The 14,511-nt window shown below is 49.7% G+C and overlaps 1 protein-coding gene across 1 annotated transcript in view; it reads right to left on the bottom strand.

The window, feature by feature from the left end:
- Positions 1-283: 283 nt before the first annotated feature.
- snd1 (staphylococcal nuclease and tudor domain containing 1) overlaps positions 284-14,511 on the bottom strand; it is a 159,730-nt gene continuing 145,502 nt past the window's right edge. Inside the window, exons 22-24 of the mRNA XM_083692103.1 lie at positions 14,308-14,511; positions 2,486-2,530; positions 284-1,007 (exon numbers count right to left, since the gene is read on the bottom strand). Coding sequence (XP_083548229.1) covers positions 942-1,007; positions 2,486-2,530; positions 14,308-14,511 — 315 coding nt within the window. The 3' untranslated portion in view covers positions 284-941. The remainder of the gene's footprint in view (positions 1,008-2,485; positions 2,531-14,307) is intronic.

Raw genomic sequence — 14,511 nt, 5'->3', positions numbered from 1 at the left:
CATACGGAAACAAATTCAAACACTGTTTCTGCTACGGCATACAGAGACAGAGAGAGAAAGAGGAGAAGCGCGAGAGACCGCAAAAGACAGAGATCATGACCATCATAATATGTAAACATTACAGAAAGGAGGGAGATGGGTAATGCTGTTTGCCAAGGCGTTCGTAGTTTCTGGCCACAAAAGTTAGAAAAAGAAGACATGAACAAAACACTCCCTACATCAACGTCATTAAATGTCATCATTTCACACAGATATACATCAAAGACAAAAATAAGCTCATCCGTGTTTTTTTTAACTCTGTGTGGCTTGATGTAGCTCTAAAATAGACTTCATTTACATTTTCAACATTTCAACCATTGCATTTCATGTCATTTAGTTAGGAAGCATTTCTCTCTCTGTGCAAGCTGTAAAATTGGTGAACCGTCTGCAAATCCCCCTCCGCAAGGCCCAGCCCCTTCCTGTACAACAGATAGCAGGGATTGGCTGTGGTGTCAGATAGCGATACAAGTCGATTGGCTGACGCCACTAATCAGGAAGCTGGCAGAAAGGATGACGTGGCAATTAATTGCAGATTGGCGGAAGGGCGGTGAGCATGATAAGGACTGGCAGTGGCTTTTAGGAACAGAAGAGAAAAGAAGGATTGGACAGGTCACCGTCACATGATGGGAAGAGTTAAAATGGCTAGCATGCTCTTTCAGAGTCGGAAGGATGGGGCTGGGCAGGGAAAGTACGCGCAGAGGAGAAGAGAGGGCCACAGGGAGGGAGGGGGGGAGGGAGGGAGGGGGGGATGAACGTTGAATAAAAGGAAGAGAGAGTGTCAATGCTTGTCGTTTTAGTTGTGTGTTTATTTTTTTGTCATATTTTTTTTCCCTCGGCCGTTTCTTCTTCCAATGAGTGCATCTCGTCTTCCGCTTCGGTCTTTGGAATGGCGTCAAGTCATGTTAGCGCTTGTAGCCGAACTCGTCTGCGTCGTCGTCGCGGAAGTCCCCGTAGCGCCAGATGTTGAGCTGGAATAACAACAGGAAAAAGGACCAAAAACACACAAAGAAGAAGCATTCAAGACAAACAATGGGAACAGAATGGAGGTCATAGTCCCATTCGCTCTAAGATGGGAGGTAAAATGGCCTCCTCACACATTAGGGAGAGAGAGAGAGAGAGAGAGAGAGAGAGACACACACATACACACACTCAGAATGAGGGAGAACTATTCTCACACCCCAGTAAGAAAACAAGGAGCATCATTTAATCCTTCCCTTTGTGCTTGCCCATCGAGGCTAGAAGGCCAGGCACTCAAACACACTGTCTATTTCACCATACCATTAAATCTGCACTCTGGGGGCTGTGCCTCATAAAGCACCCAGGCATTCTCCTGCTAAGCTTTCTGTTACTGTGATGGGGAGGGGTGGCGGTAGAGTGTGTGTGTGTGGGAGGGGGGGGGGGGGGGGGGGGGTCATAGTGGATTCCAAGAAGTGTGTGTGTGTGTGTGTGTGCGTGCAAACTGTGTGTGATTGAGACGTTCGAGATGACACAGGGCCCCCCTCTCTCTCCTTCTCATCAGTGTGTGTGTTCAGCTGTTAACGGCGCGATTCACAGCTAATTAGCGCCCGATGCTAATTAGCGCAAGTCGTTAGGAAGTCTCCGCATCGTCGTCGTCGTTCTTCTGCTTTGTGCCTTTCCGCACGTTACGGCCTCTCAGAGCGAGAGGCGAAGCTTCTCGTCTTGTTAACACCAATTCCGCCTCTGATTGGGGGATTGTTTGACCACGGTACGACATGATTGGCCAATACATCAAAAGAGAGATTTGCGTCTGGCTGTTGGTGAGATCTGAGCCACCTTGAAGGTCTCCCTGTTTTAAGCCAGTAAAAATGGATGCCAATTGTTTAACCGTAAGCTCCCCTTAATTAGACACATTTATCTGTGCATGCTCATTAGGCAATGACCTCAGACCTTGCATTGCAAGTCATATTTTGATTTGAATGCTTTTCTTGACTGCATTTAATCTGATTGACCAATGTACCTATACAGGTGCGAGTATGTGCATTTCGATTGGGCACTGGGCTGCAAGCGGGTAATGTGATTGAGTTTGAGTTGTAATGGGGCAGGTGACAGGCAGTCTCCTCAGCCCCCACCCCCACCCCCCCTCCTCCCACTCTCTCAGCGCGTGGTCTTGCACAGACTGTGGGCAAGCATCCATATAGGACACCACAGCCTGCCAATGAGATGTGTCGTGTCTTCAGAGTATAGAGGCATAGAGAGAGAGGGGGAGGGAGAGCGGGAGAGAGAGAGAGAGGGGTCGACTCTCCCCTCCCCGCACGCTGGAAGTTGTAATTAGTGTTATTCAGTCTTTTGGCAACATTGTTTTTCTCCGGCCATGCCAATAAAGCTAGTTTGAATTCAAATTCCAATTTGAGCGAGGGACAAAGACAGCGTTTTGGGGAGACCGGGAGAGGGAGAAAGAGAGGAGGAGGGAGAGTAAGTCACTTACCCTGGCACTCTTGGCAGACTCCTGAGCGTTGAGATACTCCGTCACCTGAAAGCAGAGAGAGAGAGAGGAGAGGGAGAGAGAGGAGAGAGAGGAGAGAGAGAGAGGGAGAGGAGAGAGAGAGAGAGAGAGAGAGAGGGGGAGAGAGAGAGAGAGAGAGAGAGAGGAGAGAGAGAGAGAGGGAGAGGAGAGAGAGAGAGAGAGGGGGAGAGAGAGAGAGAGAGAGAGAGAGAGAGAGAGGGAGAGGAGAGAGAGAGAGGAGAGAGAGAGAGAGGGAGAGGAGAGAGAGAGAGAGAGGGGGAGAGAGAGAGAGAGAGATTGAAGCGTTAGTACAGTATCTCACCTCTGTATTCATGCACTAGAACAAAGCGTAATGTAATCCAAGGTTCCTCCCCTGGTCTCCCTCCCTCCCTCCCTCCCTCCACACTGACCGAGGACAACAAGTGAAGGCAGATCCCATGGTGCTGTAGGTCTCTATTGTACAGTTTTCAACCATCCTGTCTTTTCAGATCAATGATTATAAAGCGGAAGAGGCCCCTCAAGAGTACGGACATGCATCCACATGCACAGGCACGCGCGCACACACACACAAACGCAGACATACACACACATGCACAGGCTCGCACACACACACACAAACCCACACACACTCAGACACACACGCACACACACACTTTTACATTTGCAGCACCGCAGGGCATATAGAACAACAATCGTACATCATGGACCCGGCTGCTGGGTCATCAGGAGATCAATAGTGTTTGAGCTAGCGTTTCCAACGCGGAAAAAAACCAAAAAACAGCAATCAGATGGAGAACCTCTCCTTTTGCTCTGATTTAGCTTTGAGCATTAGCGTAGCGTTCCTCTACAATCACGTGCATTCAGAAATCAGCGCTAGGCTAGCAGGGGGAGAGTGCCACGCTAACGGGCGAACGCCAGTGTAGAAATCAGACCTGGATTGTGTTTGGGGCAAGTGGCTCCCAATAGAGCATTGAATGGTAGTAATAACAGACCCCCCCCCCCCCCCCCCCGGGCTGGGGCATGTCAACGAGGCCTAAGTTCTTCATGTGCTGTGCCAAAATTAAATGGAGTGGTGTGGTTGTGTGTGTGTGTGTGTGTGGGTGCATAGGATTCAGGGTTTGAACCGGCTCTGTTCAGATGAGAATGAGAGAGAGAGAGAGAGAGGGAGGGAGGGAGAGAGGGAAAGAGAGAGAGAGAGAAAGAGACAGAGACAATGCCGGGCATATTGACCGCTTCTGCCAGAGCAGCCATTTAGCCTCATTGACTGAACTGGCGATGAGTCATAGGGCACAGCATGACAGGAGGGAGGGAGGGAGGGAGGGAGGGAGCGATGGAGGGAGGGAGGGAGAGATGGAGGGAGCGATGGAGGGAGGATAGGGAGCCGAAGAGAGAGGCAGAGATGAAATGTCCGTTTAGGGATGAGAGCGAGGTGTGTGTGTGTATGTGTGTTTGTTTGTTTGTTTGTGGGTGAGTGAGTGAGTGTGTGTGCTTGTGTGTGTGTAGAAAGGGGGGGAAAGGGGTGATTAGGAGGGAGAAGGGGTGAGGAGGTAGGGCAGACCAGGCCAGGAGAAGTGGGATAAATGGAATGTGGTGAGTGTCAGGGAGCTTCCATATTAATCAAACACAGGCCACGGTGTATCATCACTTTATTAGGGGGAGCAGATGAGCTTGTTGGGCGAGAGAGGGATGAACACACGAGACGCGAGGACGCCAGATGTTAAAAACTGCCGAGCGTGGATTCTGCGCTGGGGTTTAATTGCCTAGCTAGATGGTGTGATGGTTGATTTGATAGAGACATTGAACACATGATGAGATTGTGGGAGAACCCCCCCCCCCCCCAGTTAAACTACAGCTGGATGGTACAGCTGTGTGCTTGTGCGTGTGTGTGTGAGTGTATGTTCATGTGTTTATGTATGTATGTGTCTGTGTGTTCTTTTGAAAACTGCAACTGCTGCATGAGCCATTCATCAAAGCGAACTATGAACGAGATTTCAAAAAGGGGGGGTCAGACGGGAGACATCTCCCGTCTGAAGAGACCGGACCCCCTTCCTTTCTTTCCGGTCTCTTCTCATCCATATCCATGACAAGGCGAACAATCCTACGCTCCGTAGGGAATGGGACATCATTTTCAAGCGGTGCACTGCACAGGAAAACACAGTCCGTCATCTGCTGGGACTCCAGATACCACACTGACTTATTGGCTACATACAAACACAACATGGGGTGTCGTTTGAGGAGGAAACTGCTGCACAGGGGAGTCTTGGCTCGTAGTAGTGCACTTTGTGTGTGTGGGAGGGGGGTCACAGAGGGGTATCATTTGCGAGACAGCCCCTGTCGCCAGAGACTGGAGGAGGAAAGTGGCGCCTTACAATGGGGCTCTCATTTGAGAGGGAGCCAAGCTTTTTGTCCCTGAGCTGAGGGGTGCCTTCCTGCCAGCCTGCGTTCCCTGCTGCTCTGTTCAGTTAGAGTACAGTACAACAACTCCACCAGAAAAACTGGAAGCTAAAGACTCTCTCTCTCTCTCTCCTTCAACCCCCTCTACCTCTACCCCCCCCCCCCCCCCAGCAATCTTAGAATGGCCTAATATCCTGTTCCGGAAGGCTCTTTCAGAGTTATTCCATTGACTCTATTAGCTGCATTATCTTGAGTGAATAAGGATGATGTCAGAAGAGGAGGAGGGAAGAGGGGGGTGTGGGGGAGGAGGAAGTGGATAATGGGGGGGTGTGTGTGTGTGTGGGGGGGGGGGGTAAGAAAGATGGCAGGGGAGGAGGGGGGGGGGGGGTGGAGGAGGAAGAAGAGGAGGAGGATGAGGAGGAAAAGGTAGAGGAGGTAGATGGCAGATGACAGGGCCCTGTGAGTCTGGTTGGATGACCCCACAGAGCTCCATATGCCAGGCAGATGCCCCTACCCCCAGACTGGTGGGCCTGGGCCATACTGGGCAGACTGGGAGGTGGTGGGAGTAGGATGGGATTTTTTGCCAGGTGGTAAGAATCTGGTGTGTTGGTGTGTGTGTGTTTAATTGGTGTGTGTGTGTGTGTGGTTTCAGTCTGTCAGCATGCACAGGTGGTGTTATGGCGAAAGTGTGTGCGCGATTGCGATTGTGTGAGCATTACGGATGGCTGTTGTGAGAGTCTGGTGCGTAGGTGAGGATTTATTTTTCTCTCTTTTGGGGAAAAAACATTAAAAAAAAACAACAGGGTTTGGACAGACAGACACTGTGAAAAGCAAACATATCATGGGTCTGGTACATTGTGTACAATCACTCCCATGAAGTCTGATTCTGAGATGTTAGATAGACGCCGACGCCGACCCCCATAAGGACATTCTAACGCCACGTTAATGCTCATTCATCTACACCGAAGCATCAATCAACCGCACTGCAGACTGTCTCACTGACATTCTCTCTCTCTCGGCTTGCGTTGGAATAACAGGGGCGTCTACAACCGTAACATGGCCCAATTCAACTTGACTTGTCTTCAGAGTCCTAGATGGTGGTGCTCCCTAGTGATATCTCTCACTGTTCTGGATGTGCCAGAATGGATGAATACTGCATGTTGAGGCCTCCCCCTCTCTAGACGCCTCTACATGGATTCTATTTGAAAACCCTGTCTTTCGAATCAAAGCAGAGTCCTCCCTCATGGCTCTCTCCCTGTATGTATATGTGTGTGTGTGTGTGTGTGTGTGTGTATTAGTGCACGTAGCCTACGTGTGTGTCTGTCCCTTCCAAGGCATGCTGGGATTGTGCCCCATTGCATGCTGGTACCTCCAGCGTCCCTGTCGGAGAGGATCAGGCACGTTGGCGGGAACGTGGCGTGACAACACCACCGGCGAGGGTTCACTGAGTTGAGGAGCCCGCTGAGGACCTTCCTTGTGTACGAAGTACCAAACGCACATTACTAAGGTTACACACACACACACACACACAAACTGCATACAGTATACCAGAGGCAGGCATGCATGCCAGAGTGCATTGATAATCAACACACAGATCTGTATTTGGAGCCAAAATCCACAGAAAGACCAAACTCCCATGGGCATACTGTACACAAGACTCAACATACTGTACACAAGAAAACAGGTCTTAAACACAAACCTATACGATAACAAAGAAAGAAAGAAAATTAGATTTTTTTATTTATTTATTTTTTAAATGAGGCAGACGTGTAGTATTGATATCTGGACAGAAGTAGTGCTTCTTTAATATTGCTTTTTTCCTCCAGTGAGATTGCACAGCGTGAAGTGATGGAATTTTAAATGGTCTGCCCCCCCCCTCCCACACCACCACCACCTCCTCCTCTACTCCCCCTCTCCATCTCCATGTCTTCTCTCAACCCCAAGGTGCGGGGGAGACAAAAGTGTGTGTGTGTGTGTGCTGTTGGTGAAATTGTTTGGTTAGTGGCGCGTGTCAGCTGCTAGGACATGTCAAACGGCCTCAGAACACTGACAATGGCAACAGGGGAGGAAGCGGTAAATGAGTGAGTGTGTGTGCGTGTGCGTGTGTGTGTGTGTGTGTGTGTGTTGCATAGGAAAGTGGTCGATAATAGAAGAGCAGAAAATGTCCATTAAAAGTTCAATCCAAACTCTTACTGGTTAATGAGGTATCGAGCTGCCAGCAGGAAACGGTCATGCTTTCCCACACTCCATGGAGCACGGTGGAGGGGGGGGTGGAGGGGGGGGGCTTGATGGACATGACAGGGAATGATGGGGAGGGGGGGAGGGGGTGAAGGGGGGACATAGACAACTGTCAACCAGTCAACAGTTGTTCAGGAAGCTACAAATGACCATTGAGTGCAAATGGCAGAAAAAAATTCTTCTTTTGGCTCTACACCCCAAATGTTTGGATTTGAAATCAAACAATTACTAAGAGGTTAAAGTGGAGATTCTCAGCTTTTATTTGATGCGACGGAATACACCTGCCACTTACCAGAAACACCTGTCAAGCCAATTTTTCCAGTACTTTTGGTTATCCTAAAATAGGGGGACTAAGTGTTGTAATTTCTGAATGGTGAAACCAAGCTGAGGATCTCTACTTTAAGCTCACAGCAATTGTTTGATTTCAACAGCCAAAAGAGGAGAAAATGCTTCACTGTCCCATTAGTTACGCAGGGCACTGTATATTCTCATATATGACTTTGCGTACTATAATGCAAGTTGACGTGAGTGATTGGCATGTGTGTGTGTACAGACTCTAGTGCTGCTACTGAGGGCTCTATTCATCTCCTCTGTCCACTACAGAGGGCAGACTGCTGTGTAAACCGCAAAACCTACACATATGACCTCATCATTGCCCCACAGCACAATAACAGTTCAACAAACTACGCTTCCCATGAGTCACATCACCCTGAATACATCGTTAAACTGTAATGGAGAAACCACTCTTCCCATGAGGCATCCCATCAGGGTCCCAACAATGCCTTACAGTACAATAGAAGAAACTACATCTCCCACTAGACTTCTCATCTGTTCCCAACAGCACAATACCACTGTCATAAATTGATAAATGGAACAACACTTCCCATGAGGCGTCATCAGTGTACCGCAGCGCAATTACACCATAGTAAAATAAACGACACTTCCCACGAGGCATCTCATCTACCCCACAGCACAATTACACCAAAAATAAACCACAGGTCAGTCAGCCTACGCTGTAACCCAAATAGCATTGGCAAACAAACTACACTTCCCAAGATGCACCTCATCTGTCCTCTGCAAACGCAAAACCCAAAACAAAACTGCAGCTCCCATGAGCCGCCTCAGGCACCCCCCCTCCAGTGCACTTACACCAAAGAGAAAAAAAAACTACAGAGAGAAAACAAAACAAAAACTACATTTCCCCATGGGGGCCTCTCATCTGCAGCCACTCGGCAATTAAAGAGAGCGTTGGTCTGATCCGAGCCTCTCATCCCCCCCCAACTCCTCACCTCACAGCTGCCTTCCCAGAGGCCTCCCTTCTGCTCAACAACACAGCACAGAGTGCTCAGATGCTTCCCTCAGCCAGAAACCAAACCACCAAAATACACCACAACGAAAGGAGAAAACAGGCTGAAACAGCGGTGAGAGGCAGAAACGGGCGGCAGCATCACAGAGAGAGTCGCGTTGAAGCCGTTCTGCCTGTCACTGTCGTCTGTTTCATCTGGGTCCCATAATCAGTCACCATCGCTCTGCTGATGAACGTCTTGGAGACCCGGGTCGATACTGTACAGCGGGGGTTGGTGCAACAATGTTGGCCATTGATAATAATTAGCGATGGGGGCCCCTATGTTTTGCAATTGATTGTAATTAGCAAATGGGGAGATGATTAGCTTGTACAGGTAATGAACTTTGGGCGGATCCGGTGTCACTTAGGTGGCCCGATTGTGCGAGACGCCAGGCACTCCATCATCAGATCTCTTCTCCCCTCAGCTGAACTCAACATACTTGGGCAGTAGTGAGGTCTGTACTACCCAGGGTGATGGGGCACCCACCCACCCTATAGGCTGTAACACCCAGGGTGATGGAGTACCTTGAAAGCTTGGGGGGTGTGGGGGGGGAGGGTGAGGGTGAGAGAGAGAGAGAGAGAGAGAGAGAAAGAGAGAGAGAGAGATAAAAAGAGTGGGAGATGGATTGGTACAGTGTCGTCAACTAAAAAAGTGTTTGCTGTGCAAAAGTGTGAAAAGAATGAGACATTGATTCCGGTGTAATACCCTGCCATTGATCGGAGAGACAGCGCATACAAAGGGACAGTTATGGGAAAGGGTCTTCAGGTTGATGTTCTTATCTAGTGCGCGCACACACACACACACTTCCTTTTAAATGGCATATCAAAGAAAGTGAGGATGAGAAGAAACCTGATAGTCTAGACGGATAGAGGATGGGGTATGTGTGTGTCCGCATTTGTGTGTGTGTGTGTGTGTGTGTGACGGGTAGTAGGATAGGGTAGATGACAGTGTAAATAATTACAATTAACAGCATTTTAAATCACATCTCATTAAGGGGGGGAATGAAAGGTCTGATCCTCCGGCACATTTACTTTTTAATTCCCAGAGATTATAATTTATGGCGGCTCTCAAAGACATGCAAATACATGCTAATTCCACGGCGGGAGGGAAGAGGACATGAAAGAGGGATCTGAAGGAGGGAGGGGCAAGAGATGAGGAGAGTGAGAGATTGTTGGAGAGTGAGAGATGCAGAAAGCGTCAAGGAGGGGGGGGGGGGGGGGATGGTGGATGAGGGGAGGAAAAAGAGGGAGAAATCGGAAAATGATGATGATGCGGGAGAGCAAGGGATAGCGCGAGGGCAAGGTGGAGGGAATGAAGGAGAGCACGGGGGAGGGAGAGACGGGGGGAGAGACGGATGGAGAGGGAGAGACGGGGGGAGAGGGAGAGCGAGCGAAAGTGCGAAAGAGAGCAAATGAGAGAAGGAACGAGAGAGACGTTAAAAAGTATAAGGGGAGGGTTTGGCATGGCATGGTGGGCGGTTGGCATGGTGGGCGGTTGGCATGGCGGGTGGTTGGTTGGCAGCGTGCCACCCCCTGGTGGAGGGAGGGAAGGGTGGTAGTGCCAGGGCTCTCCCCAGAAGAAGCCTCCCATGCCAGCCTGCCAGAGGGGAGAGGGGCATGAGGGAGGGAGAGGCACCTTCTCTCCTTGCTCACCCCATCACACACACACACCACATGGTCTGGGGCTCAGGGCAATGGGAGGTGTGTGTGTCTATATATATGTGTGTGTGTGTGTGTGTGTGTGTGAGAGACAGAGAGAGAAAGAGGGGTAAAGTGTGTGTGTGTGTGTGTGTGTGTGTGTGTGTGTGTGTGTGTGTGGCTGTAGGGGAGGACCAACCGTCTGGCCTGCCAAAGCTGTGGAGTTAGTGATTCCTACAGGGAGTTTCTGACTCACATTTGGAGGACATGAGCAAAGGGAGCTCTCCGGTTCATACAGACTGTCTCCTGTCCGCACTCATTTGCTCCTCTAACACACACACACCCCCCACAAAGACACACACACACCCCCACAAAGACACACACACACCCCCACAAAGACACACACACGCACACAGTGTGCCGCCTTTAGATCAGAAGTAGGGCTTGGGAGGGAGGTCTCCTCATATCTAGGCACCCTGTAGTGTGTTGAGAGAGACTACAGACTATCAGAGGACTCCTTTGACCCTCTCTGTCACCTCCTAGGCAGGCTGCAGCACAACCAGTGAGCGGTACACACTGCCTGTGTGTGTGTGTGTGTGTGTGTGTGTGTGTGTGTGTGTGTGTCTGGCGGGGCTGTGTGAACGATAACAAGCTTGGTTCTTTTTGAATAGCATTACAAACCACATGAAAGACTCCCTGTCTATCTAATAACACATTTACCTTATCAAAACAAAGATCCTTGACATGACCTACGACACACCCGACACTTGTTTTGATCTAGTTGTGTACTAACCATCAAACACGACAGAGGAATACACGCTCTACTGTACTTCAAAAACCCCTGTAGCAGTAATACATCTGTACCAGCCCCTGCCTGTAGCAGTAATACATCTGTACCAGCCCCTGCCTGTAGCAGTAATACATCTGTACCAGCCCCTGCCTGTAGCAGTAATACATCTGTACCAGCCCCTGCCTGTAGCAGTAATACATCTGTACCAGCCCCTGCCTGTGAAATGCGATATAACATCAACCTTCACGTTATGGTATTATTACAATCTATGGCCCACAGGGATGATAATACAATTGTGTGTTGATAATTCTGTAGTATTACTACTGTTTTATTCATATGTTACGACTATGTAATTACACACACACACGTGTTTTGATACCAGTCAGGCCACTGTGGGTTTATCAGGGCTGAGCTGGTGAAGTCCTGGTTCTGGCCTGCGGTGATGTATCTCTCGCTTTACTGCACCCGACTTTCACCGCACTCTCTCCATCCCCCCATACACACACACACACACACACACACACACACACACACACACACACACCTCTGGCCATCTCCCTCTCTCTTTCCACCTCCCTCCTTAATCTCCATCTGTCTCTCTCTCTATCCACCCATCGCCCTCGTCACTCTCCATCTCTCCATCTTTCCATCTCCCTCCCCTCTCTCCCTTCTCTCCCCTCTCTCTCATGGAAGTGGTGCTCGCGTCCTCTTGTCACCTGCAATGAACCTTTTTGAGCCGGTCGTCCCTTTAATGCGACGCGACGCCTCAGAGTGTTGTCCATCTGCTAGAACATACAGCAGCGGACATCCATCAATACAGGCCAGCAGCAAAACAACTAACAAACCCTTTCATTCTCTCTCCTCGATGCCAGGGCGTGTGTGTGTGTGTGTGTGTGTATATCCCCTCTTTACCTGCCGGACACTTAGTTCTGCTCTGCCTTCAGTGTGCTGTCCATTTATCCAAGGACAGCGCAGACACGGACACACACACACAGCCATGTAAACACACACAGGCGCACACACAAGCGCAGGCACACACTCACAAACACACACACACACACACACACACGCAACAGACATACAGACACACACACACGCAACAAACATAGAGGCACACACACACAGGCAGGCAAGCACATGCAGACGCACACACAGACGCACGCACACACGCGCACGCACGCACGCACGCAGACACACAGGCAGAAACACACACACGCACGCACGCAGACACACACGCACACAACTTGAGATGTTGGCAGAGACTTCAAAGTGAGCATGCTCCGGAATGTGGTATCAGCAGCGCACGGGCACTTCATCAGAGGAAGAGAGCGCTCCCTCAGAGGACACGGCAGCAGTTAGCGGCGAGATGAGACGCTTGGCGAGGAGAGAGAGGAGAGAGAGAAAGAGAGAGAGAGGGTCTTGTGGTCTGACCCGGTGGCCTGTTCATGGGAGAGGAATGAGGGCCGGTCGCAGGTAGTGCTTATTGCGGCAGGGACTGGAGAAGCGGAGGGAGAGCAAAGATAGAGAAGGAGGAAGAGGAGGAGAAGAGAGAGGGAAATCTAAATAGGAGGAACAGCCGGGTTTCAGTGGGACTAGCATGGAGGACAAGGCTGGACTAAAAACAAACTGCCTGACAGACTGCAGTGCATATGTCGATTAGCTGTTTAGTGGGGAGGTTTTAGTGGGGTTTTTAATCACCAGGATCTCCCGTAGGAGTGTTTCACACACGGCTGTGTTTTTTTACGGTCCCAACGTGACCGTTGGGGGTCGAAGGTCAACTCCCTCTGGTTCCAAACACATGATGTCATTAATTGACTGACGGAGACGGACAGAGAGCCTTTCATTGGCTCATAACTGTTTAGTGGTGGTATTGTGAACCCCAAGGTTGTTTCACCTTAAATTGTGTGTGTGTGTGTGTGTGTGTCTGTGCGCGTGTGTAAAAGCACGTGTGTGTGTGTGTGTGTGTATCGATATTCAGAGTGTTCACATTCATGAAGGCCCATTTCATCGTCTTTGTGTGAATGTATGAGAGTGTGTGTGTGTGTGTGTGTATATGTATGTATGCGTGTGTATTCATGTTCATGAGTGTTTATGATCCTGTAGGCCAATTTCATCGCCTTTGTGTGAGTGTCTGAGTGTGTGATTGAGTGCGTGTGTGTCTGTGTGCGTGCGTGCCAATTTGCAAGCAAATGACAGAGTAGAGTAATGTCGGGGTGTGGGAGCGGTAATTGCAGCAGGAATAAATATCTCCATTTTTGCTTTATCTTTCATTTACAGAGTGGCTTTGAGTCTGCTGGCAAAATTAGCATAATGAGGGAAAAGCAAACGAGCAGTGCTTTATAATATTACAAAATGGCTGCCGTCAGAGGGGCCCCGCTAAGGGGTACACATTTACTAAGAGGAGCAGAGTGATGCATGGCCCTGCACTGCCCTCATATTCCATTACTAAATACATGCTTAGCACAAAGCTAGAGTTGGTATATTCGAAAGCCCATTAGCACTCTGTCCAGCGCTGGCGCTGATGCATGAGAAAGTATTGACGTTAGCACAATGCTAGCTCTAAGTCATGACAAAACATTTGAGATTAGCCCCGACGCTGAGACTGATAGTTTGCAGTGAGCTTAACTCTACCTGAATACTAAATCATTGTACAGCTATTGAGCTTAGCACTAAGACTGATTCCTTATAAAAAAAAAACTGACAGTAGAGTGTGCTTTGAGCTTGTACAGAGCTCTCTGTGAAACCAAGGGCTTAGCATAACGCTAATAGACTCACTTTACTCCAACTCTCCTAAACCCACCGCAGCGAGCCAGACACGGTGCCGTTGCCCAGTCTCTTCACTCGCACTTCCAAGAGCAGCGCTCGATGCCGGACGTCCCGACGGCGGCCATATTGGCCGGACCATTTGGGACGCTTAAGTGCTCGCTCATCACATTACATACTGAGTGCCTTGGTCTTCGAGGCGTAACGCACCTCGACAGCCAAGTCCACTGTGGTGCCGGAGCGGTTGGACCGCCCCAGTGAAGTCACATTCCACTTGTATCCGTTATTCTTCCAAGTCTTACCAAGATCCGCATTCACTTGTCCTATATATAATAATAATAATAATATAGGCCATTTAGCTGACGTTTTTATCCAAAGCGACTTACATTGCAGTGAGTGCATACATTTCAGTATATATGGTCCCAGCGGGAATCAAACCCACAACCTAAGCGCTGTTAGCGCCATGCTCTACCAACTGAGCCACAGAGGACCACAGAGGTCCTGACCCCCACACCCCCCCCCACACACACCTTTACCTTTATATTTCTAATAATCTAAAGGGAGTTTGGAATACTGAGTCTAGTCTTTCCATGAAATGCAATGTACTGTTTACAACCCCCCCCCCCCTTTCCTTACCATTTTCCCCAGGTGCTTCTCTTTCCTCACGTCCACCATGACCATGCCCTCCTTGACCAGGCCCATGCCCACGTCGTCCTTGGAGTCGGTGAACTGCAGTGTGACGTGGGGGCAGGAGACGCCGCCGTACTCCACGTTGAGCTGACACTGGGTGTTCTGGATGTCCCGCACCAGGTTGTCTACCACGTCAGCACGCGCATCCTC

The sequence above is a fragment of the Argentina silus genome (assembly GCF_951799395.1).
Source record: "Argentina silus genome assembly, chromosome: 20".
NCBI lineage: Eukaryota > Metazoa > Chordata > Actinopteri > Argentiniformes > Argentinidae > Argentina > Argentina silus.
This window is presented reverse-complemented; position numbering and strand designations above follow the sequence as displayed.